At 60.1% G+C, this 23,752-nt stretch overlaps 1 protein-coding gene across 1 annotated transcript in view; it reads left to right on the top strand.

The window, feature by feature from the left end:
• RUNX3 (RUNX family transcription factor 3) overlaps positions 1 to 3,759 on the top strand; it is a 36,966-nt gene extending 33,207 nt beyond the window's left edge. The window contains exon 5 of the mRNA XM_066204305.1: positions 368 to 3,759. Within this exon, the coding sequence (XP_066060402.1) occupies positions 368 to 891 (524 nt within the window). The 3' untranslated portion in view covers positions 892 to 3,759. The remainder of the gene's footprint in view (positions 1 to 367) is intronic.
• The last annotated feature ends 19,993 nt before the right edge of the window (positions 3,760 to 23,752 follow it).

A 23,752-nucleotide genomic window follows, 5' to 3' on the forward strand; every position in this document is an offset into this window, starting at 1 on the left:
GCCTGTCTCCGTGTGTGTGTGTGTGTGTATACAGCAGGGATGGATGATCCCAGGGCCCGGCCGTCTGGGGCCTGCCTCCATTTATTTACTACACAGCTGATGTCATGGCTAAACATCTTTTTTTCTGTGTTTATGGGGCGTGCTGCTTTAATCTGCCCCGAGATGAATAGACCCCTAAGAGAAGTCAGCTTAGCTTAGTGTCCCTTCTTGGATAGGAAACAACAAATTTCAGGACAGGAAATGGGAGCAACTTAAACAAACGGGTTTCGGGGTTTTATTTAAAAATAAGCTCTTTTCCCTGGCGGACCCAAGGGGAACGCTCCCTGGGAACGCTCTAACCACCCCGTGTCCTCCTGCACCCCTGCAGGCACGTCGGAGCTGAGCCCCTTCTCGGACCCGCGGCAGTTCGAGCGCTCCTTCCCGACGCTGCCGGCGCTGACGGAGACGCGTTTCTCCGACCCGCGGATGCATTACCCCGGCGCCATGTCGGCCGCCTTCCCCTACACGGCCAGCCCCTCGGCCACGGGCATCGGGGGCATCAGCATGACCAGCATGCCCGCCACCACCCGCTTCCACCACACCTACCTGCCGCCGCCGTACCCCAGCTCCACGCAGAACCAGAGCGGGCCCTTCCAGGCCAACCCATCCCCCTACCACTTGTACTACGGGACGTCCTCGGGCTCCTACCAGTTCTCCATGGTGGCGGGAGGCGAGCGCTCGCCCACCCGCATGCTGTCGTCCTGCACCAGCGCCTCGGCGGGGAACAACCTGATGAACGCCAGCCTGGGCGCTCAGAGCGACGGCGTGGACGCGGACGGCAGCCACAGCAATTCCCCCACCGCCATGAGCACCACGGGCAGGATGGATGAGTCCGTCTGGAGACCCTACTGAGGAGCAGCTCGGCTGTCTTCAGCTTCGTCAGCCGCGCCGTGGCTCCTTTTGGGAGCGACCAAAGCGATGCCAAGGGAAAAGGTAAACCAAAGTCTTCCAAACCCAAAGCAAAGGAACCTCTGCATGCGAACATCAAGCGAAGATGGACCCAAGACCTTCGTTACATTTCAAGGTGAACACCCACGAGGCTTGAGGGTGTCGCTTGATGTGGTTCCTTCCGTGTGTTTTAGGTATGTGGATTGTACATAGGGAAAAAGAAACCCCAAGGACGGGTGGAATCAGATGTCTGGGACTAGCAGGACACTTCTCGTTCATCTCACTCGCACCTCTTCCCCACACAAAGCATTCAGAAGTGAGGAGAATCTCACCCTTCCTCTGCAGAACGGTTCAGAGAAGAGAAAACACCAGGGATTCATCCGAGCCATCTCTCTGCCAGTGCAGGAGGACTGAACTTAAAAAAAAAAAAGGAGAAAAAAAGAAAAAAAAGAAAAAACATTGTCTCCTGTCCTCCCCTCCCTGCTGGTGAAGGGTCCCTGAGCACCAAAGAGCAATGGGGTTGGCAGCACAGCCAGGGGCACTGGGGCTCAGTCAGCCACGTGAACAAGAGCTGTGATGTGATTAATTTTATTATTTTGTTGACGACAGAAGTTGTATTGTTCATTTTGGTGTCATTGTCGTCGTTTTGTCAATCAGTAACGTGGCTGACCCCGGGCCTGGCTGACCTCTCCCCTCCATGTTTACACACGAGATGTACTTTTTATGGAGATGTTTTGTTTTGTTTGTTTGCTCTCTTGTCCTGACCTCACCATTCAGCTCTTTGCTCCCCTTAGCAAACCTCAGTGGTGGTGGCTGAAGTGAAGGCAGCGTTCAGGACAGTCTGAGACATTTGAGATGCACTTCCAAGGGGCTCAGGACTTGGCCTTGCCACGGTTCTCCAGGTGTTCCTTCCGTCCCCTCTGAGTGGAAACACTCACAGCTGGTGGCAAAGCGTCATTATTCTGTTCTGGTCCTTTCCCACGTTCTCACCCAGAGAGGATTCATTTCTTATTTTCAGTCACATTTGTCAGCTCATCCTGGAAGCTCTGAGGTCTGGAGAAAGGAGCAGTTTCTACTGGTGGTGGGAATGTTGTGAATTGATGCTGTGCAGCCTTTTCCATCCCCTCACCCTCCCGTCCTTCCCCCAGGTGACCCCGAGCACGGGGGTCTCGCCGTAGGGGAATAAGCTCAAGAGGGGGCACTCAGGGTGCCACCGGTGGCGGTGGCATCAGGTGGCATTTGCAGGAACCAGGTGTGCCAAGCACCAGCCACCCTGGCAGCTGACACCAAAGAGATCGCAACCAAACAGGGCCATGGTGGGGGCTGTGGGCTCCTCCAAGGCCAGCTCAGGGGCTTGGCTCTGATGCACAACACAGGGTTTGTCACCTCCTGCAGGCCAGCTGTGCTCTCTGCTGGGAACCGGGGCTGGATTTAGGATTCCTGGTGCTGGCAGGGCTGGGAGGGCACAGACACAGTCCTGGGGATCCGTAAGTGCAGCACCCACTGCCCTGCAGAGCCACGCACGGTGCCACCACAACCACGCCTTTCTTTTTCCATTTCTCCCATGAACACGAGGAAACCGAACGCCCAGAGCCGCCCTCCTGGCCCCTGTGCCTCAGCCACACGGTGCCAGCCTTGTCACCTGTCCCCAGGTCCCAGCTGGCAGCCGGTCACCCCCGGCTCAGAGCGCTGGAATTGCACTACCACGGCAAGGCTGGAGCAGCACAGCCCTGCTGCCCTGGAGAGCTGCCATGACCACTCAGACTTCCACAAGCAACGAAGAACAACTCTTTTCAATAATAATAATGATAATAACGATAATAATATTTTTTTTCTTTTTTTAAAAAAGCCTTACCCCAGCAAAACTGCAACCTCCACTTGCCTTAGCGCCGGCGCTCGCCGCCTCTGGAGCTGGACAGGGCAGCCTGTGTGTTTTGATGCCTTTTTGCGTTTGTCATCCCGTCCCACTGGTTGAAAGCACAAAGGAAACAAGGCATTCGTAGCTGTAGGTTAATTTAAGACTGTTTGTAGTGAGTTTTAAAAGAGAAAATAATGAAAAGAACGGCAACGGTGTTGTTTTTATGACATATTGTCATGTGAAGGTGTAAATAGATGCACCTCTGTTGTATGCAAATGGTCACGAGACAGGCCAATGTTTTTTGCTTTGCACTATAATTTGCTTTTTTTTAAAAAAAAAAAAAAAGAATGCACAATCGCTTGTACAGTAAAGCCCCTTTGTCTGGCTCACAGAATATTTAACTATAAAATCTAATTTTTGGTCTTATTTGTTATAATAATATAATTCTTAAATGCGTTGAAGGATACGATTCTTAATAATGCTTCTAAGACTTGTATGTGCAGGGTAAAATAACAGCAGACTAAGGAGATGAGATCAGAGATCTTTGTAGATAAAGAAGGCTAAAGTTCTTGGGGTTTTTTTAATGGCGTCTTATGGCGGACATTAAAAAAAAAAAAATGCTAGTGATACCAAAAAATGTGGTTATTTGTGTAATAGCCCAGCCCTACTTGAAGGTAATGCCCTATATTTAATATGTAGCCCAAGTTTTAACCTGTAGCACTTGTCACTGGGGAGGGGAGAGGGGTGGGGAGGGGGAGAGGAAGAGGAGGGTCTGCTCCTGGAGGAGCCTCCCGGCTCTGCCTTCCCCGGGAACAGCCGGGCTGCGCGGGGCTGGCGTGGGGACAGAGCCGCGGCTCGGGGGACAGCTCTGCTTTTCTGGTATGGGGTCATTTCTGCTCCGCTGGCCGTGGCCGTGGCCTCGGGCCGCCGTGTAATCCTGTCAGTGCCGTGGGGAACAATAAACTAATGGTTACGATGGCCCCGCTGCCTCCCGCCTGTCACTTCTCGCCGGGTTCCCGGGGCGCGGGGCGTCCTCACGCTGCTCGTTCTCCAGGCTCGGATTTTCGGCTCAGAGCCGGTGGTTGGGAGCTGCTCTCGGCCAGTTTGGGCACCACAAGGGTGTCCAGGGGAGGGCAGGCCGGGATGGGATGGGGTGGGGTGGGATGGGATGGGATGGGATGGGGTGGGATGGGATGGGGTGGGATGGGATGGGATGGGATGGGATGGGATGGATGGGATGGGATGGGATGGGATGGGATGGGATGGGGTGGGATGGGATGGGGTGGGATGGGATGGGATGGGATGGGATGGGATGGGGTGGGATGGGATGGGGTGGGATGGGATGGGATGGGATGGGATGGGATGGGATGGGATGGGATGGGATGGGATGAGATGGGATGGGATGGGATGGGATGGGATGGGATGGGATGGGATGGGATGGGATGGGATGGGATGGGATGGGATGGGATGGGATGGGATGGGATGGATGGGATGGGGTGGGATGGGATGGGGTGGGATGTGATGGGATGGGATGGGATGGGATGGGATGGGATGGGATGGGATGAGATGGGGTCAGATGGGATGGATGGGATGGGGTGGAGTGGGATGAGATGGGATGGGATGGGATGGGATGGGATGGGATGGGATGGGATGGGATGGGATGGGATGGGGTGGGAGGACCTGAGCTCCTTGAAAATCCATCTCAACCTCTCCAGAGGGGTCTGGAGCACTCCGCAGGGGCAGCATCCCAGCCCAGCATCCCCTCCCTGCCCTCGTCCTGGCAGCGCTGTCCCGAGCCTCAAAAGCTCCGCACAAACCCTGCAGGACCCAAACTCCCGGGCCCTGAGCACCCAGCCCCAATGACAGCTGAAAGGCAAAAATAAAAACATCCCAGCCCACAGCGGGATCCGATGCCAAGGTGCTGTGGGCCGGGGCTCCCGGGGAATCGGGGAATTCAGCGCCAGAATTATTCGTGAGCCCGGGGCAGGAGTGCCGGGGCCATTCCCAAAGCTCTGCCTCCCCTCTGCAGCATCTCCCTGAGCGGAGCCCACAGAGACCTTTGCGTGGAAAGAGAGGGGGGGAAAAAAATAAAAAAAGAAAAGAAAAAAAATGAGGAAAAGCCCAAACCACAATAAATGCTCGTACCCGGCTCCACAGCCCCGGCCAGCAGGAATATGTTCCAAGGAAAACCCAAGGCTTAGCTGCCTTTTCTCCCCAGCTACTGGGAGAGGAAACACCCCGAGGTGTAGCTGTTATTTACAGGAACTCTCTGCTCCAAAAGGATCCGGGCTTTTCTCGCAGCCTCGGTCAGAACTGCAGCGGGAAGAGGGAAGGGGAAGGAAAGGGGGGAAAAATGAGGACAAATAAAAAGGGTCTGACTGCACTGACATGCACTGGATGGTCCATGAAATCCACGTGGGGTTGCTGCAGGTGCCTGTGGAGGCGATGAGGATGTGTGGGACCAAACCAGTGCCAGGGGGGCAACAGCCCCTCAAATCCTGATGGGAGGCCCGGAGAGCTGCTGGTGTTCAACGTGCCCAGCACCTGAGGGCCGGAGTGGTGTGATTTTTATCCGGGCATTATTTTAAAATGGGCATTGGTATTATTTGTGTTGTTCTACGGGTGATATTTTTATAAGGCTGGTGTTTTTATATTGGGGTGTTTTTTTTTTACCTGGGCCACCTACCCTGCACAGCTGCTGCATCGTGCTTCCACCACAGGTTTTGTCCCAGTTTAATGAATTTAAATGGACCCCAGAACAGCTGTGTGGCGTTGTGGGGTGCATCAGCCTCTCCCAAAGGCTCCCAAATACCCGAGGGCTCCCTCTGGCCCAGGGGAAAGCTGTCAAACAGGGTCGGAAGCCCCAGCGTGGGGCAGGAATGTTTGGGTTTTCTTTTGCAACAGAAAACTGAAAGGGTAAAAAAAAAAATTTAGCTGGAGCTTGGAAAGCTCTTTTTTGAGCATTCAGATATTAAATTGCGTGGAGTTTGGACTAAAAAATCTCCTAGGAAAAATGAAGACTATTTCCTTTGAGATCAGAGCTAACAAAAGTCTCAGCAAAAAGCTTGTTTTATTCTCATTCCAGCCCAAACTCTAAAGCCCAGCCTCTGTTTTAATGACTCTGTTGTGTCCAGACTGCCTTGGTAAATAATCTTTTGACTTGCACAAAATCTGAGACTACACAGGATATAGGGGAAGGATCCTGGCTCTTGCCTTGCCCACATCAAGCCCTTAATGAACCGTGCCCAAACGAGCAATCAGCATCATTAAGGCCCAATTCTGTTCCTCTGAAACAGGAATGAAATCCTGTTCCTCTGAAACGGAACCAGATGGCCCTGAGAGGTGCAGAGCACCCATCCAGCACCCCCAGGGACCCCCCCTGAACCTGCAAAAAATCAGCCCTGTGGGCACCCAGCTGGAGTTCCCACTCTGGCATCGTCTCCGTGGGCACCCACGGGGGGTTAATCCTCCTGCAGGGCCTTCCTGCTGGGAAGGATGGGGGCTCTGTGGGGCTGGGGTGGGTGTTTTTGTGAATGCTGCCTATTTAGAAGCTAAATGATGGAAAACATGGAAAATTCATTAGGGTGTCTGGGCAAGTGTTGGGTTACACGTCATTCACATCCACTTACTCAGCGGGACCTCGCGCCTTGGGGGAGAGATATATTTATATACATTTATATCCACGGGTTTTATATAGAGGAGAGGTTGGGGGGAGGTTTTCTTCCCCCTCCATTTAATTTCCAGACTGGCACAAAAATGAGACTTTTTGCCTCTCTTCAAAACTGGCTGCCCCCCTCGGCCTGGGCTGGCCGGGCTCTGTCCCCGTCCCAGCCCTGGGAGGTGACTGGTGACATTCCCACTGCTTGGAAAAGCTGCTCTCCCAGGATCCATGGAGGGCAAATCCATGGCCAGGGCAGGACCTGCAGCTGGGATCCCCAGCTGGCTGCTCCTTCAGAGCTGGCTGAGAGCAGGGAGAGGAGCTGGGGGTGGAGGGCTGGTCCAGTGCCCGAAGTATAAAACCCCCCAAAAAAACCCCCAATCCCTCATCCCTGATCACTCAGTATTCCTCCAGTTTGCTGCAACACAAAACCAACCCAACGGAAACATTTTTCCCAGGTCATGGGAGCTGTTTTGTTCAGGATGTTTCCTTTTTCAGGGAGCTCTTTCTCCCCCCAGCTTCAGCCTGTCCTGACACCACCTTCCAGCCCCGAACCACATCAGAGACGCCACCAAGCAGGGCCGTGTCACCTCCTGATGGCACCTGAACCTGCATCCCGGTGCTGGCAGCCCCAAAAACCACATCTTGAAAGCCTCAGCAAGCACCTCGTGTGCTGTGCTGTGATTTAATCGCACGTTTTATTTTTATTCAGTCCATGCAAAGCAAGGCCCCCGTGGAACTGTTCATTCCTGCCAGCAGCAGCTTGGGATGCAGGCAAGGTGTTTTCTTGTGCAGAGGCTGGGCCGGGCCGGGAGATCAGAAGAGTTCAAATTAAAATAGGCTCATGTGAGTCTTTATTCTTGGCTTAGCCCACAGAAGCTAAAAACGCTGTTAAAGCGACGCAGAGCCGGGATCCCGCCGCTGTCAGACACCAGGCCCTGAGCTCAGCTCCACTTCAAAGCGCCGGGGCAGGGCACGCTGGAGAGCGAGGCCTCATTAACCCGGGGATGGCGTTAGATGCGCCGATAGCGGGCTCTAATTAGCGCAGGAGGGGCGCGCAGGGGAGCCGGGGCCGCGTCCCGTGTGTCGGGTGCGCGGGGCCGTCCCGGAGCATCCCCCAGGTGAGCGCCCCGGGCCGGGCACCTGCTGCGTGGGCCGGGCTCACGCGTGACGGGGCAGGTCCCAGTGGCTCCCGGAGCCCTCCCGGAGGCACCCGCAGCACCCACAGCTCCCTGCACCTCCCGCCGGCCCCACCCGGGCACCCCCGGCCGGCGGCTCCCCCCGGGATGCGGGGAGGGATCCGCCCGGGGAGCGGGTGGGGAGCGTTCCCCCTTGGCTGGTGCAGCCCCCCGGGGTCAGGCAGGGCGCTCGCACGGCTGCTGGGGTTGTTGGTGATGTTCCCCGGGCTCCTTGCAGGCAGAGCCGTGTGCCTGGAGCCCGACGGGGCTGGAAAAGGCACGGGTGTCGTCTTGGCTGGGCGACCAAAGGATCGCCGGGATGGCAGCGGGACAGCGGGAGAGCGCCGGGGGCACCAGGTGCTGCCCCGAGCTCCTGCCCAAAGCAACGGCGGGCAGCAGAGCAGGAGAGAAAGGAAACCCCGGGCACATTCTGGGGCTGGGTGTCCCAAATTCAGGCTGTGTGAGCACCCAAATCCCGGCCCTGTGAGCACCCAAATCCCAGCCCTGTGGTCAACCAAATCCTGGCTCTATGAGCACCCAAATCCCAGCCCTGTGAGCACCCAAATCCCAGCCCTATGGTCAACCAAATCCTGGCTCTATGAGCACCCAAGTTCTGGCCTTGTGAGCACCCAAACTCAGGCTGTGTGAGCACCCAAATTCTCAGCCCTGTGAACACCCAAATCCCGGCCCGGTGAGCACCCAAATCCTGGCCCTGTGAACACCCAAATCCCGGCCCGGTGAGCACCCAAATCCCGGCCCTGTGAGCACCCAATCCCCACGATGCCGGTGGGGTGGGCGGCCAAGGAGCAGCTCGGGGTCTCCATCCCTCGGTGATCCCCCTGTGGAGATGCCGGGAGCCCCTTCCCCAGCCCGGGCCGGGCTCTGGCGGCGCTCCAGGGAGGGATATTTCACACCAGCGCTGCCAGGCGCAGGATTTCCTTTCCACCCGAGCGATTTGCAAAGCCCCCGGGTCCCTGCAAATGTCCACAGGGAGGGTTTTAAATTGGGCAGGGAAATAACCGCAGCAGAGCTGGGTTTGGCTGCCGAGGGTGGGTCCAGAGGTCCCGGTGCAGTTCCCGGTGTGTCTCCGGGGTGGCTGTAGCCCAGTCCCCCCTCTTGGCAGGTTTTACTGTTTGTCTTTGGAGCCGGTGGGTTTATGACGGCCCCGGGAACACCCGGGATTATTTTGCTGTCTGCCATGAAATCGATACAGTAATTTCGTTTCTCAGTCATAAATGAAATGAGCTGGAAAGCAAAGTTGGGTGTTTCAGCCGGAGTGAAAGAATGGATTGTTCTAATGGGGGGTTAAATGTTCCTGCGAATCCTGGGGGTCCCCAAGCTGTCCCTGGGAGTTTTTGGGGCTCCCTGCACCCCTCGCTTGTGCTGCCTTGGACCTGTGTGGTCCAACAGAGAACTCCACCCGAGCCCCTCCGGGCATGGAGATGCTCCAGGGAGGATTTGGGGCACTGGTGGCTGAGGGAAAAACCAGAGGGAAGTCCTTGCTGTGGGATGGGGCTGGTGGAGAGCTCTGCCAGCCCCTCATCTCCTCATCTTCATCTCCTCATCCTCACCTTCTCATCCTCATCCTCACCTCCTCATCCTTATCCTCGTGGCGACACTTCCACATGGAAGAGAGACTAAAAGCAACGGGAAAAACAAACCCAAAGCAAAGAGGCGTTTGTCACCAGGAGCCTTTACAGCTGACCCAGAGGCCACTGGGGTTTCTGTATTTTCACGGGGACTCAACCCCTGCTGCTTTCCCAGGAGGGTGGGCAGAGGTTTCCGCCCCCGGGGCCGGGCAGTTCGCAGCTCCGGGGATGTTTTTCCCTGGCACGGAAGGCTGGGGCTTTGCCCAGCTCCACACCATGAAGGATTAAGCCCAGAATTTGGTCTTTGCTTTCCTGCCCACAGCCTGGCAGCCCGACCTCGGGAGCCCTCCTCTCATGGCAGGCGCCCAAGACCCCCAACTCCCCTCCTGCCCCTGCTCCGTCATTTATTTTCCAGTGGAAAAATAACCCAGCGCTGATCCGGAGCGCTTTGACAAGTCCAAAAATACGAGGCCGTATTATCTTTAAACCAGTTTTTAAAAGCCCCACAGTGAAAGCCCCTGTTGGGGCAGGAGAAACTCCAGCCAAGTTCCCCCCCCGCTCCAGTTGTATTCCCCTGGAAATCCTCGCAAAGAAAAACACGGGGCCTGAAAGAAAAAAAAAATAAATAAAAAATTTGGTTTTCATTAAAACCCTCGAATGTGAGGGGTTCTGTAGCTTTCAATGGGGCTTTGATTCCTATAGATGATGGAATGTTTTCAGAACATTTAAAAAATGTTCCCCACCTTTCTATCTTGTATCGGCGGGGAACTGCGCCGGCGTTTTCCTCCCCGATAGAAGTGGCGAGGGCTGGGTGCAGATCCAAACCCTTTCCTTTATTTACCCTGAGGTTTCGCTTTAAAAATGTGATGATATTTTCTTGTGGCTTTGGAACCAGAGGAGATAATCCACGCGGGGGGAAAAGAAACCGGTGGAAAACGCTGCAGGAATTTTTTTTTTTTTCCAAGAGGGATTTTAATTATTATTATTTTTTTTTTTCCTATGGAGAGGAAGCGGGGTCACTCAGCACATGCGGGCACCCACGTACCTCTCTGAGCCCTTTCTGGGGGAAGCTGAGAGGCATTTCTAAATCATCTCCAGTTTTGTGGAGACTGCCTAAAGAGATGATTTTATTGCCGTGTTCCGTCCCTGCTCCTGGGTGCGCCAGCTGCTGGCTTTTCTAAATCCCCTTTTATAGGAGATCGGCCTTTTAATGTGATTTAATTCCATTTATTTTTTTTAGTGAGTGTAAAGTGGGTTCCCGGCCTTGGCATTTTTGAGGCTGAGGTTTAAAGGGCTGGACAGAGCTGAGGTTTCCCTTCCCATCGCCCCCAACCTCACCCGGTGCCGGCGATGCCTGGGGAGCCCCAGGGTGCTCAAAATGCCCAACTGGGACAGCCACGTGTCCCCTCCGGAGCCAGGGCTCATCCCCACCCCAAAAAATGTCCCCAGGCCGTCCCCAGGGCTCTGCACAGCGCTTTATTCCAGCTTTTTTCGGTGTCCCAGTCCCCAGCCGGTGTCACCCCCCGGACCTCTCCAGGAGCCGGCGCTCCCCTCCTCACACAGACCCCAGCCCAGCCGGCGTTTTGGGGCGGCTTTGCGCCTTTTCCTGCAGGAGCCCCCAAACCAAAGCCCTTTGCTGCACCTCGGCGGGGCTCTGGGCAGGCGGCGGGGGAGGAGGAGGAGGAGGAGGAGAAGGTGCCGAAGTCGGGCACCGTGGCTGGCGGGTCGGACCGGTCGGGCCGGCCGGGCCGTGCCCCTGGCACCCAGACACGCCGCGCTCGCCCCATGGCTGTCCCTGCCCCTCCCCGGGCGGCAGCTCGGCCTCGGCTCAATTACCGCTCATTAATCACCGCCCCACCGAGGCCCACCCAGGCTGGGGTGGCCCGCTGCCACCGCCGGGGCCACCCCGAGCCCGGGGAGCACCTGCGGCGCTCCCAGCCTGGCTTTGTCCCGGTTCATCCCAGGGGGATTAGAGGGATTTGGATGAACCCGAGGGAGATGAGCACGGAGTGCCAAGAACTGCGTCCAGCCCTGCCCTGCTGACCCAGCGCCTTGGGAAGAGGCTTTGGAGATGGGCTTGGAGCACGGCTTGGAGCTGGGTCTGGAGCTGGGCTTGGAGCTGGGTCTGGAGCTGGGCTTGGAGCACGGCTTGGAGCTGGGTCTGGAGCTGGGCTTGGAGTTGGGTCTGGAGCTGGGCTTGGAGCTGGGCTTGGAGCTGGGTCTGGAGCTGGGCTTGGAGCTGGGTCTGGAGCTGGGTCTGGAGCTGGGCTTGGAGCTGGGTCTGGAGCTGGGCTTGGAGCTGGGTCTGGAGCTGTTCCCCGAGTTGGGGTCCCTGTGGGTGTTGGGTTCAAGCAGGAGCAATCTGGAGAGGTTAGGATGCTCCATGAGATGTGATTCCATGGGATGTGATTCCATGGGATGCAGTTCCATGGCAGCCTGGCCATGGGGCTGCACTTCCCCGGGCAGGGATGAGCCTGTCCAAGGTGGGAACAACGCGGGGTCACGGCTTCTCCCTGTCCCCTGCCGAGCTCCTGGGCTGCCAGGGCGGGGGCTGAGGGCTCTGCCCATCCCTGCTCCCATCCCCAGGGAGCCTGGAGCTGCCCCAGGGCTCCGGGAGCTGAGCAGAGCGGGAGTGTGCCAGAGCTCACGTAGGCAGGAGGAGCTGCCGCCTCTCCAGGGCGGGATAAGGACGGGACACGCTCCCCTCTCACTCCCCAGCAGCAGCAGACTGGGCTGGTTCCGAGCTGGGAATGCCCAGAGCCCCCCAGCAAGGAGCCCAAGCCAGCACCCAGCTCCCCCAAGAAACACAAACGTCAGTAATTTTTTCAATATCTAATTAAGAAGTTTTAACGTGCTCCCCCAGCACGGCGGCTGCCACTGGAGTAGAGAGGTTATAAACACCCCCACGGAGCCTCCATGGGTTTGAGGATCTTTGTTAATTGTTAATTACCACGTGGAGCAGGGCTGGGTTAATGGCCGAGGACCTCGTGGTGCTTGTGTGGCCATGGACCAGCACAGCATCCCAAAATCGCATCCCAATGCAGCATCCCATGAGAACATCCCATCAGAGCATCCCAAACCAGCATCCCACAGATCTGGAGCTGCTGAGCCCCTCTGGAGCTGGGCAGCCACAGCTGGGCCGTGGCTGAGCCCCCCCAGGTCCCTCCCAAGGCTCCAAACAAGCTGAAATTATCCCAATCAAAGGCCCCTCTGTAACCCAGCCCGGGGTTCATCTGTGCCTTGAAGAGCTCCAGCATTTCCCTACAGAGGGTGGGGAAAAAAAAACCTTATTAGATTAAAGCCAAGCCCCTCTGCATGAATCCTCTCCCTCTTCCCCGGCCCGGTCACTTTAAAAGGCAGAAATTGGGAAAAAAATAAAAAACCTGGGCTAGGTTTAAAGAACTCAGCCCTTCCCAGGAGATGCTTCAGCCTGCTGTAAGTTTGCAAATAAACTTTGCTTTACACGTTTGAGTCGTGGCACGGCTTTGGCGAATTCAGAGCCCTCCAGAGCAGCGTTTCCTGCATTCCCGATGGCTATCGGGAGCCTTGGGAAAATATACAGGTGGAGGGAGCAGATTTAACTCTTCGCTCCCCAACTTCATCCCCCTCCCACGCCGAGTCAGGAAGGGCTCAGGGCTGCTCAGGAAGGGACCAACACTCTGAGAGAGGGAATAAATCCCTGCCTCAGCAGCACAGGGAGATGCTCAGGATGGGCTCAGAGAAAACCAGGATTTGGGGCTGAAGGAAAAGGCTGGAAGCCAGGCTCCAACCCAGCTTCCCAGTGCCTGTGCTGGGGAAAACCTGAGGACAAGAGGGTTTCCACACCCACGGGATAGTCCCTGGCTGGGGAAAACCTGGGGACAAGAGGGTTTCCACACCCACGGGATGGTCCCTGGCTGGGGAAAACCTGGGGACGAGAGGGTTTCCATACCCACGGGATGGTCCCTGGCTGGGGAAAACCTGGGGACAAGAGGGTTTCCATGCCCACGGGATGGTCCCTGGCTGGAGAAAACCTGGGGACAAGAGGGTTTCCATACCCACGGGATGGTCCCTGGCTGGAGAAAACCTGGGGACAAGAGGGTTTCTATACCCGTGGGATGGTCCCTGGCTGGGGAAAACCTGGGGACAAGAGGGTTTCCATACCCACGGGATGGTCCCTGGCTGGAGAAAACCTGGGGACAAGAGGGTTTCCACACCCACGGGATGGTCCCTGGCTGCCATCAGCTGCAGGAACACTGAGAGGCTTCACAGCTGCACAGGGATTTTTATTCCGGGTTTTCGGAACAAAAACCAGGGTAATAATGATAATTTTTTGTGAGAGGAAGCACAGCCCCGGGTGAGGCTCAGGGAGGTCTGGACTGGCCGAGGTTCATTGAGGAAAACCCGAGCACAGCAAGTCCAGTTCAATTCTACAAATGCCAGCGGCCCCGCTGGCCACAGCTTGGCTGGAAAGCCAAATAAATGCAAATAAAGTAATAATAATTAAATAAAATAACAAATTAAAAATGTCAGCCAGGCCTTCTGAGGCCTGGCCCAAGCAGGAGGAGGAAATTCCAGCCCCTGTGTGCCAGCTGCCACCACAGGAAAGTGCTGGAGGTGCCCAGAAAGTGGCTGGTGAGGAACGCAGGGCCTGGGCTGGGCGGGAAGGGCACATCCACAGCGGGATGGAGAGCCTGGATCCGGCCCTTTTTACCCCTTTAATCGCAGATATCAGCCCCGGCCTGGCTGGAGCACAGGGACAGGAACACTGGACGTGTGTCAGCCAGGACATTGCTGAGGGACAGACGTGTCCTGGAGCTCCCAAGAGCCTCCCAGGAGGAGCAGGAGCTCCAGACCTCCCAGGGGAGCGTGGATGAGCTGGCAGGGATGCAGGGCCGGGGCAGGGATCGTGTCACCGCGGTGGCTTTGCTGGTCCCCTCGGCTGCAGGGCCACCAGCGTGCAGAGAGTCCCTTTCCCAGCCCGCAGGGACCCGGACAGCTGCCGAGGGAGGGAGGGGATTACTCATCTCCGCGGGGATTGAGGCTCCCGGGGGAGGAAAGGATGTTCCCCACCCTCCCCTCCCACCAGGGATGGATTTGTTCCTCACTGGGGCCAGCCGGGACCTCGCCGAAGGGAGCAGAGAAAGCGCCGTCCCTGCCCAGCTCAGCAAAGGGAACCTGGGCCGCCTCCACAGGCACTGTCGGGGGTGGAAAAGCCCAAAGAGCATCTCGGGGCTCGGCTGGGGCTCGGGCTGTCCCTCCCCCGGCCCCTCGGGGCGCCCAGAGCCCAGAGACACAAACCTGCCCCGGCTGCGCCGCTTTCCAGCGATGACCTCGGGCGCTGCTCTCATCTCGCTCTTCTCGGCAGCTCGGGGTGAAACGCTGCCCCCGGGGCTCCGGGGTTGTGGGGATGGGGAGGGGGAGCTGGGGCACAACCAGGGCTGTGCCGGGGCTGAGCCCGGCTGTCACAGGAGCCACCAAACTCGGGTGTCCCCAACACGCCTCACCCTGGGAGCATCCCCCCAAAACCCCTGTTTGCTCTGAAAGAGGGGAGAAATGCAGAATTGAGCATTGGCTTTGCAGCAGGGGGAGGAAATCTGGGCATCAGAGGGGAGGGAGTTCCTGCAGTCACCATCAGCCCCCTCCTCACATCTCCAAGGGATGGAGCAGCAGCAGCAGCAGAGCCCCTCTGGCCAGATGAGAGCAGGAACAGAACCCGGGGACAGGAGCAGAACCCGGGGACAGGAACAGGACCCGGGGACAGGAGCAGGACCCGGGGACAGGAGCAGAACCCGGGGACAGGAACAGGACCCGGGGACAGGAGCAGGACCCGGGGACAGGAACAGGACCCGGGGACAGGAGCAGAGCCCGGGGACAGGAACAGGACCCGGGGACAGGAACAGGACCCGGGGACAGGAGCAGAGCCCGGGGGCAGGAGCAGAGCCCGGGGACAGGAGCAGAGCCCGGGGACAGGAGCAGGACCTGGGGACAGGAGCAGAGCCCGGGGACAGGAACAGGACCCGGGGACAGGAGCAGAGCCCGGGGACAGGAGCAGGACCCGGGGACAGGAGCAGAGCCCGGGGACAGGAGCAGCTCCCTTTGGGGCCCGGACCCCCGGGATTCACGCCCTGCTCTGCCCATTCCCATCGCCCAGCACACAGTGAGGGTGGCCGGGCTGGCCCCGGCTGGCCCTGGCTCCCCCGGGGTTTGGCAGGAGCGGAGGAAAGCTGAGCCGGGACATCGGCACAGGCGCCGCAGGGCAGAGAGCAGGACAAGGGGAGCCCGACCCCAAGCCCACGCTCGGCCGCTCTCTGGGAAGGGTTTGCGGTGACCGCAGGAAGGGCTCGCAGGTCTGGGCAGCACCGCGGGGTCACGGCCCGGCCCGGGAGCAGCGGGCCCCGCCGAGGGACGGGCAGGAGGGCTCTGCTGACCCCAGGGCCGTCACTGCCCACCCACACCCGGCCCTGGGGCGTCCTCCAAGGTCCACCGGGGCTTTCCCCGGCTCGGACGAGCCCTTCCCCGGCAAACCCGGGCTGCCTGGGGGCTCTGCTTGGCGCATCGGCCGGGGAACCAGCCCGGCCCCGGGATCCCGTTTCCCTCAGGGAACTGCTCCGAGCCCTCCCCAGCCCCGGCAGCGTCCCCAGCTCGCAGGGAAAGTGGGAGGAGAGGCCGGGCCCAAGTGCCGCTTGTGAAATCAGCCGCGGTACCTGCCCGGCTTTGAAATGCAAAGCGCTCAGCTCCGCTCGGCTGCGGGCTGAGGCCAGCAAAGCTCCCAGTACAAACGGGCTGCAGTCGCTGCTCAACCGGCACCTTCAGACCGAGAGGCATCTCGCATGCAAATGGAGTTTGCCGCTAATTAAATGCACAAAGGAGGTTTTTGCAGGCATCCAAGGTTGCTCCTGCGGAGTCTGAACTCCCACACGCGCACACACCCCGCGCCTCTGCAGAGCCAGGGCTTTTTCTGCGCACAAAGCGCTTCATTTCCCTGCGCGTGGATTGGGCAACGCCGCCGTGCCCGGCTCCCTTCCCTGCTCCTGCCGAGGACATTCCGAGCCAGCGCCAGCTCTCGGGGCTCCCAGTGCCAGCCCCGAGTCCAGCTCGGTGGGAATCACAGCCCTGGGATGATTCCAGCCCGTTCCCAGCTTCGGTGCAGCTGGGGGAGGTCCCGCAGGTGCTGGGCTCCTGCACGTCTGGGGAAAAGGTTTTGGTTCGAGGGACGAGACCCACAAGGCCCCATCTCCCAGAGGGATTCCATAAGGTCACTTGCTCTCCCGTCCCCTGAGGACAAAGCCCCCTGAGGGCACTGAGGCACCGGTGATGCCCCATGAGCCGGCCCAGGGATCGCTCTGCCCCAGCAGTGTCCCCCCTCAGCCCCTTCCTGGCAGCCCAGGGGCCACCACAGCCCGTGTTATCCAGCCCCTCTCCCCTCCTCCAGCACGCCCAGAGCCCCAAGGCCAACCCCAGCCCCAGAGCTCCCCCGTGCAGCTCTGCCGTGGCCCAGCCGCGTCCGGCTGCCCGCTGGGGACGGGGATTGCCGGGGGCGCCTCCGGAGGGTCGGGGGGCTGCTGGAGTCCCCCCAGCCGCGCTGCCGAGGGGCCGCAGGGACATGCCAGCGGTTCTCAGCCCTGGGGGGACGCGGGGGACACCCAGGAGTCAGACACGGCCACGTTTCACAACCGCCGAAGGCTCGGGCTCCCCCCCCCCCGCCACCGCCACCGCCACCCACACTCGGGGTGTGTTCGCAGTGCCGAGATGTCGAGTTTGTATCTCCTGCTCATCTCCAGCTGAAGCATTCCTGCTTGTTTACTGGTCCCCCAGCCCCAGGATCCCGGTCCAGCAGAGGAGCTTTCATTTCCTGGGGACATCTTGCATTCATTAGGACATGTTGTTATTGACTTACAAGGCTGCTAATTCCCAAGGTCCAATTTAGCCCTCAAAACCACCGACATGTGTGCTGGGGAGTTGCTACATCCCTGCCGGCAGCCAAGGGTGCTGGGCAGGCACACGGGGAGCCCGAATTTAGAGCCGGGGAGGGTTTGGGACCTCTCTGCTCCGTGCTCAGGATCTCCAGCCTGGCGGGTTACCTGCGCTGGTGGCTCCGCAGGGGACAGGGCCACCACACCAGCCCAAATTTCCCTCTGCAAACGGGAAAAATCAGAAGAGAAGCAGCTGGGGAGATGCTGTGGGGTGACGGGGACACGCCAGAGGGTGACAGGGACAGCTGGAGCCGCAGAGCAGCAGCGCTGTGGCTGCAGACGCAGGGCCAGGGTGAGCCGGGGCTGGCAGAGCCCTGGGGAGCAAAGCCCGGCTCTGAGGAGCTGCCCCAGCCACCGCAGACGGGCTCCTCGTCTGGGCCCGGCTTTGGGTCAAACAGGTTCGCTTAACTGCCCGAGATCTCGGGGTATCGCTCCCTGCCCGCGGAGCCTGGGGCGGGCCGGCGCTGCCCGTAAATAAATTTACCTGTAATGTTCAGCGTGCGGAGAGCGAGCTCAGCTCGGGCCCCCGGGGCCACTGAGTCACCCAGGCCGGGATTAAAGGCTGAAGCAATTCCAGCCCCCGGCTGCGGCCCCACCCCGGCCGGGAAGCTGCAGCCCCCGGTGGCGTGAACCGCATGGGAGCAGCGGCCGGGCCGCCGCGGTTCGGGGCCGGGCAGGGGAGCGGAGGACCGGGACCGGGCAGGGGAGCGGAGGGCCGGGACCGGGACCGGGCAGGGGAGCGGAGGGCCGGGACCGGGACCGGGCAGGGGAGCGGAGGACAGGGACCGGGACCGGGCAGGGGAACGGAGGACAGGGACCGGGACCGGGCAGGGGAGCGGAGGACCGGGACCGGGACCGGGCAGGGAGAATGGGGAGCCGGGACCGGGCAGGGGGAGCGGAGGACCGGGGAGCCGGGACCGGGCAGGGGAACGGAGGGCCGGGACCGGGACCGGGCAGGGGAGCGGAGGACAGGGACCGGGACCGGGCAGGGGAACGGAGGACAGGGACCGGGACCGGGCAGGGGAGCGGAGGACAGGGACCGGGACCGGGCAGGGGAGCGGAGGACAGGGACCGGGACCGGGCAGGGGAGCGGAGGACAGGGACCGGGACCGGGCAGGGGAACGGAGGGCCAGGACCGGGACCGGGCAGGGAGAACGGGGAGCCGGGACCGGGCAGGGAGAACGGAGTACCGGGATCCGGGACCAGCCCGGGGCCGCCCCAGCCCCGCCGCGGTGGCGGCAGACTGGCAGCGAGGCGGCGGCGGCGGCCCCGGAGGCACCCGCGGGGATGCGGCCGATGCACCTGCGGGAGCTCCCGGCCGTGAGCCCCGGGACGGGCCGGGAACAGCCCCGGGAACGCTACGGCCGCGGCGGAGAAGCCGAGACCCCCAGAGAGGGCAAAGGAACGGAGCTGAGACTGCGGGAGCTGCCCTCGGCCGCCTTCCCTCGGCCAGCTCTGGGGGGCACCGGGACCCCTCCCCTGAGTGTCCGTGTGTGGGACCCGCGGCTGAGGCTCCCGGGGTGGCCCGAAAACCCTTCAGAGGGCGGTGGGGACCTTTTCGGCGAGGCTGAGCAGCTGCAAAGGTTTTGTTCAGGGGCAGCAGCGCTGCCGTGGGCCCAGATCCCCGCGGGAATGAGCACAGGGGGGATTGGCATCCCCGGGTCCAGGCGTGCCCCGCAGCCCCGGGGAGGGAGGCTGCAGAGCATCCTCAGCAGCCTGCGGGCTCCTCCACCTTCCTGCAGGGACCCTGAATCCTGGAATGGGCTCCAGGCTGATCCTGAGCCCCGGGAATGGGCTCCAGGCTGATCCTGGATCCTGGAATGGGCTCCAGGCTGATCCTGAGCCCCGGGAATGGGCTCCAGGCTGATCCTGAACCCCAGGAATGGGCTCCAGGCTGATCCTGAATCCTGGAATGGGCTCCAGGCTGATCCTGAACCCCAGGAATGGGCTCCAGGCTGATCCTGAATCCTGGAATGGGCTCCAGGCTGATCCTGAGCCCCGGGAATGGGCTCCAGGCTGATCCTGAATCCTGGGAATGGGGTCCAGGCTGATCCTGAACCCTGGGAATGGGCTCCAGGCTGATCCTGAATCCTGGGAATGGGGTCCAGGCTGATCCTGAATCCTGGGAATGGGCTCCAGGCTGATCCTGAATCCTGGAATGGGCTCCAGGCTGGCCCTGCTGTGGGAGCACTGAGGCCCGTTTGGAAATCAGGCTCCTGGAGTGCTGCAGGAAAGGTCAGGAGCTGCTCTGGGAGCTCATTACCAGAACCAAATCCCAGGAAATCCAGCCCTGGGCTCCTCCGAAGCATCGATTCCCAGGTCATGGCCGAGAGGGACGGGAATTCATCCCCACGGATTTGGAAAATGCAGATGAAGAGGAGCCTGGGCAGGACAGAGGCACCTCACTGCAGGCAACCCCTAATGAAAGGGTTCAGCTAATTCTCCGCAGTCAGGTCACCTCTCCACTTTGTCCTGGGAAAATCCCAATCCCGGGCGGGGCTGGGAGCACGTGGGTGACACCAGACCCAGAGAGGCAGCTGCTGGTGGACTCCAGGATGGGACAGCCACCAAAAAGTCCCTTTTGGCATGAAAAATCCGCAGCTCACCCTTGGAAAAGCAACCCCAAAAGCCTTTGGTTGGGGATACGCATCTCCAGAGGCTGAGCTGTTCCTGGACACCCAGGAGAGAGGGGAGAGGGTTTTCCCAGCACAGCCCCCTTGAGAAAACGGAACGGCTCCAAACCGTTTTTAATTTCGCCTTAAAATTGTTTTTTAATTCAGCCTTAAAACGGCAGCTGAAAAATTCAACGGGATCGTTTCCTCCTGGACATATTTGGGAACGTATTTATTTTATATCTTGTTTAAAAAAAAATCCAGGATGTAAGCGAGAAGCCAAGAAAGGGAAAAAAAAAAAAAAAAGAAAAAGAGGGGAGGGGGAAAGAAAGAAAACAAATTTGAACTGGGCCTGTTTTCCGTGCAGTATTAAATCTCCAGCACACAATGAATCATGCAGTCCTCAGCCTAACAAGGAGGACTCCAGAAAGTCTGTAGGATGAAGGAGTCACTGGAGACTCCAAGAAATATGACAGCCTTGCTCCAAAGTGCACAAAAGGTTTTTTTAGTAAAGGAAGAAAGAAAAGGGAGGGGGGGGAAAAGAAAAAACCTCTGAAATTACAGCCCCACAACAGCTTCATTTGTGTAATCCCTCTCGGGGCTGGGGGCTGTTTTTGCAGCTCCCAACAGGAGCAGCAGCGGAACCCAAGGGAAGGAACATGGATGTGAACTTTTGTCCCGGATCCAGGCGCGGGTTGACGGTGGGACAGGGAAGGCGCAGGCCAGAGAAGCCGGGCTGGAGTCACCAAACCTGTTCACCCAGAGCAGCTTCACCCCACCGCGGGCACTGCCCCGGCAGCTGCAGGTTCCTCCGACATCCAACCCCAACCTGCGCCTTTGGTTTCCTCTCCCTGGGCCAGCAGTGCCCTCCGTGGGGGCTGGTGCCCCCTCCCAGGCCTGCTCCCTCCAGGCGTTGCTCTCTCTCCCTTCGTTTATCCCAGCCCAGGCTCCCGGTGCCTCCTCTCCTCCGTGGAATTCCAGGAAAAGCCACTTTAACCTCTCAGGTGTGACCTCGCAGCCTCCAGCCCCGACTTCCTCGCTCAGGAAAAGCCTCGGGGGAGGCTCCAGCGGCTCTGGCCCAGCCTCTCCCGGTGCCCAGGATGTCCTTCCTCGGGAGCAGGAGCCGCATTCCGGCCTCTGGGGCCGGACCCCCTGAGGGATGGAGCTGAGGGAGGATCCCTGGCACCCCTGACACCGCCTTGGGCCTGGAGAGAGGGCACGGAACCACGAGCTCTGCGGGGTCTGGGGAGCCCAGGAGCTCTGGCAGTGATCCCAGCACTTCCAGCACCCATGGAAAGCAGCAGAGACCCCTGAGCACGGGGCCCCCAGGCCGCCCAGCCCCACAGGGATTTGTGAAATCAGCCTGTCTGTTCTCCGGGGTAAAACCTCGGGATCTGCAGCAGCCAGAGGCAGCTCTGGATCCTGGGAGGACCAGCCTGGAGCTCCCTGCCCTCTGTGCCCTGGCAGGAGCAGCCCAGCTCCCAGTTTGCCCGCACACCTTGGCCAGGGTGGGCCCCGAACCCCAGGGCAGTGTCCTCTGCCCGGTCCCACCAGGCTCCAGCTGGGGCCGTTCCTCCTTGGAGCACGTGGAAGGAGGGATGCAGGGCTCAGCCAGGAGCAGGGCAGGGCAAGGAGGCTCTGGAAGGAGAGGAATGCCCTTTTTTGGGGGGCTGCAGCAAGCGAAAGGTGAAATTGTCACTCGGCTCAGCCCGGCCACCATCCAGGCAGCAAAAGTCTCGTCTTGCTCCATCACAGACCCTTCCTGGAGCTCCCTGGAGTGACCTCGGTGCAGGATGGATGCGCTAAACACCTGGGGAGGGGCAGAGAGCTCAGCCCTGGGCAAGCACGAGCACAGCGAACTCGTTCCTTGGCCTTTCATCTGCTTAATAACGCTCTCCGTGGCATCCGGGGAAACCTGGGAATGGCAAAGAACAGGAGCTGGCCTGAAACAGGGATCCACCTTCTCCCTGGCCGTGCCGGAGCACAGGGAGCTCAGGTGGGGACAGTCCCCCCAGGGAGCAGCTGCCGCCACCAGAAACCTCCACGGTGTTTAAACTCTCCTGGCCCGACTGGGTGGGATTTCCTGGGTGGGAAACGGGAAGAATCCTTGCTCTGATAACACCCAAAGGGTTCAGATCCAGAGAAATCCTCCCCCAAAAAACCACCCCAAGGCACAGAAAAGCACCTAAAGGAGTCCCACCGTCCAGCTGTGGTCACCTCTGCGTGCCCGAGGCACAGCTCAGCGCCTCGGAGATGTGGCAGACGCTGGCATGGGGACGCGAACGTTTCTCCCAGCCGAGCCCAGACATCCCCGTGTTCTCCCCTGGGGATCGGGGAGGAAAACGCGGAGGATGCTGCGGGAGGGCAGCGGGAGGCAGCGAAGCCGGGCGGGGCGGGAGGAGCAGCCCCGGAGGAGCCGCCGGGAGATTCCCCGGGCCAAGGCTGACCTCCGCCGGCCGGCGGCATCATCACAGCCCCGATCACAGCCCCGATCAGAGCCCCGATCACAGCCCCAGATCACAGCCCCGATCACAGCCCCGATCACAGCCCCGATCACAGCCCCGATCAGAGCCCCGATCACAGCCCCAGATCACAGCCCCGATCACAGCCCCGATCACAGCCCCCGATCACAGCCCCGATCACAGCCCCAGATCACAGCCCCGATCACAGCCCCGATCACAGCCCCGATCACAGCCCCGATCAGAGCCCCGATCACAGCCCCGATCACAGCCCCAGATCACAGCCCCAGATCACAGCCCCGATCACAGCCCCGATCACAGCCCCGATCACAGCCCCGATCAGAGCCCCGATCACAGCCCCGATCACAGCCCCGATCACAGCCCCGATCACAGCCCCAGATCACAGCCCCAGATCACAGCCCCGATCACAGCCCCGATCACAGCCCCGATCACAGCCCCAGATCACAGCCCCGATCACAGCCCCGATCACAGCCCCGATCACAGCCCCCGATCACAGCCCCAGATCACAGCCCCAGATCACAGCCCCGGTCACAGCCCCCAATCACAGCCCCGATCACAGCCCCCGATCAGAGCCCCGATCACAGCCCCGATCACAGCCCCGATCACAGCCCCAGATCACAGCCCCGATCACAGCCCCCGATCAGAGCCCCGATCACAGCCCCGATCACAGCCCCAGATCACAGCCCCGATCACAGCCCCAGATCACAGCCCCGACCAGAGCCCCGACCACAGCCCCGATCAGAGCCCCGATCACAGCCCCAGATCACAGCCCCAATCACAGCCCCAGATCACAGCCCCAGATCACAGCCCCGATCACAGCCCCAGATCACAGCCCCACTGCTCCTCGGGACTGAAAACAGCCCCAAACCCTGCCCAGACACGGGGCCTGGCCCCTCCGGACTGTCCCAGTGTCACCAGAGCTGGGGACACCTCTGGGCACCGGCAATTCCTGCCGCGCGTCCCGGAGGGAGACGCGGGAGATCCTGGCCTGTTCCTGCTCTCCGTCCCCTCTGGGGCTGTTGTGCCGCCAGTCCTCTCGCGGGCACCACTGGACTTGTCCCGCTGGCGCTTCCTTCCCGGCCTGAGCCTACAGGGAGCTTTTCTGGGCTGGTGCTGTGGGGCAGGAGGAAAGGCTCCCGCGGGAAGCTGGGGAAGGCCCCGGCGCAGTCTGATGTGCCGGCGCATCCTGCAGAGCCGAGTGTCCGCTGCGCTCTGTACAGAGCAGCAAATACAGTCGGCAGTCCAGCGCTGATTCCGGCTTGCCCACTGCCCACGTTCCCATTGACTCCAGGAGACATTCCCAGGAATTCTCCCATTTGCTGTCTGGCAGTTCAGGCTGGTTTTCCCCCCACTGTTGGACCAACACTCCTGCTGGAGCCGGGAGCCTTCCGGCTGCTCTCTGAGCGTGAGGATCCCTCACCTTCCATCCGCTGTTCCAGCCAGCGTGGCCAGAGCAGGGATCCTGGGGGATCAGGGCTGCTGGATTCCCTGCTGG

Source organism: Chamaea fasciata, unplaced genomic scaffold, assembly GCF_029207755.1.
Source record: "Chamaea fasciata isolate MVZ Bird 193981 ecotype frontalis unplaced genomic scaffold, bChaFas1.0.hap1 SCAF_26, whole genome shotgun sequence".
NCBI classification, from domain to species: domain Eukaryota; kingdom Metazoa; phylum Chordata; class Aves; order Passeriformes; family Sylviidae; genus Chamaea; species Chamaea fasciata.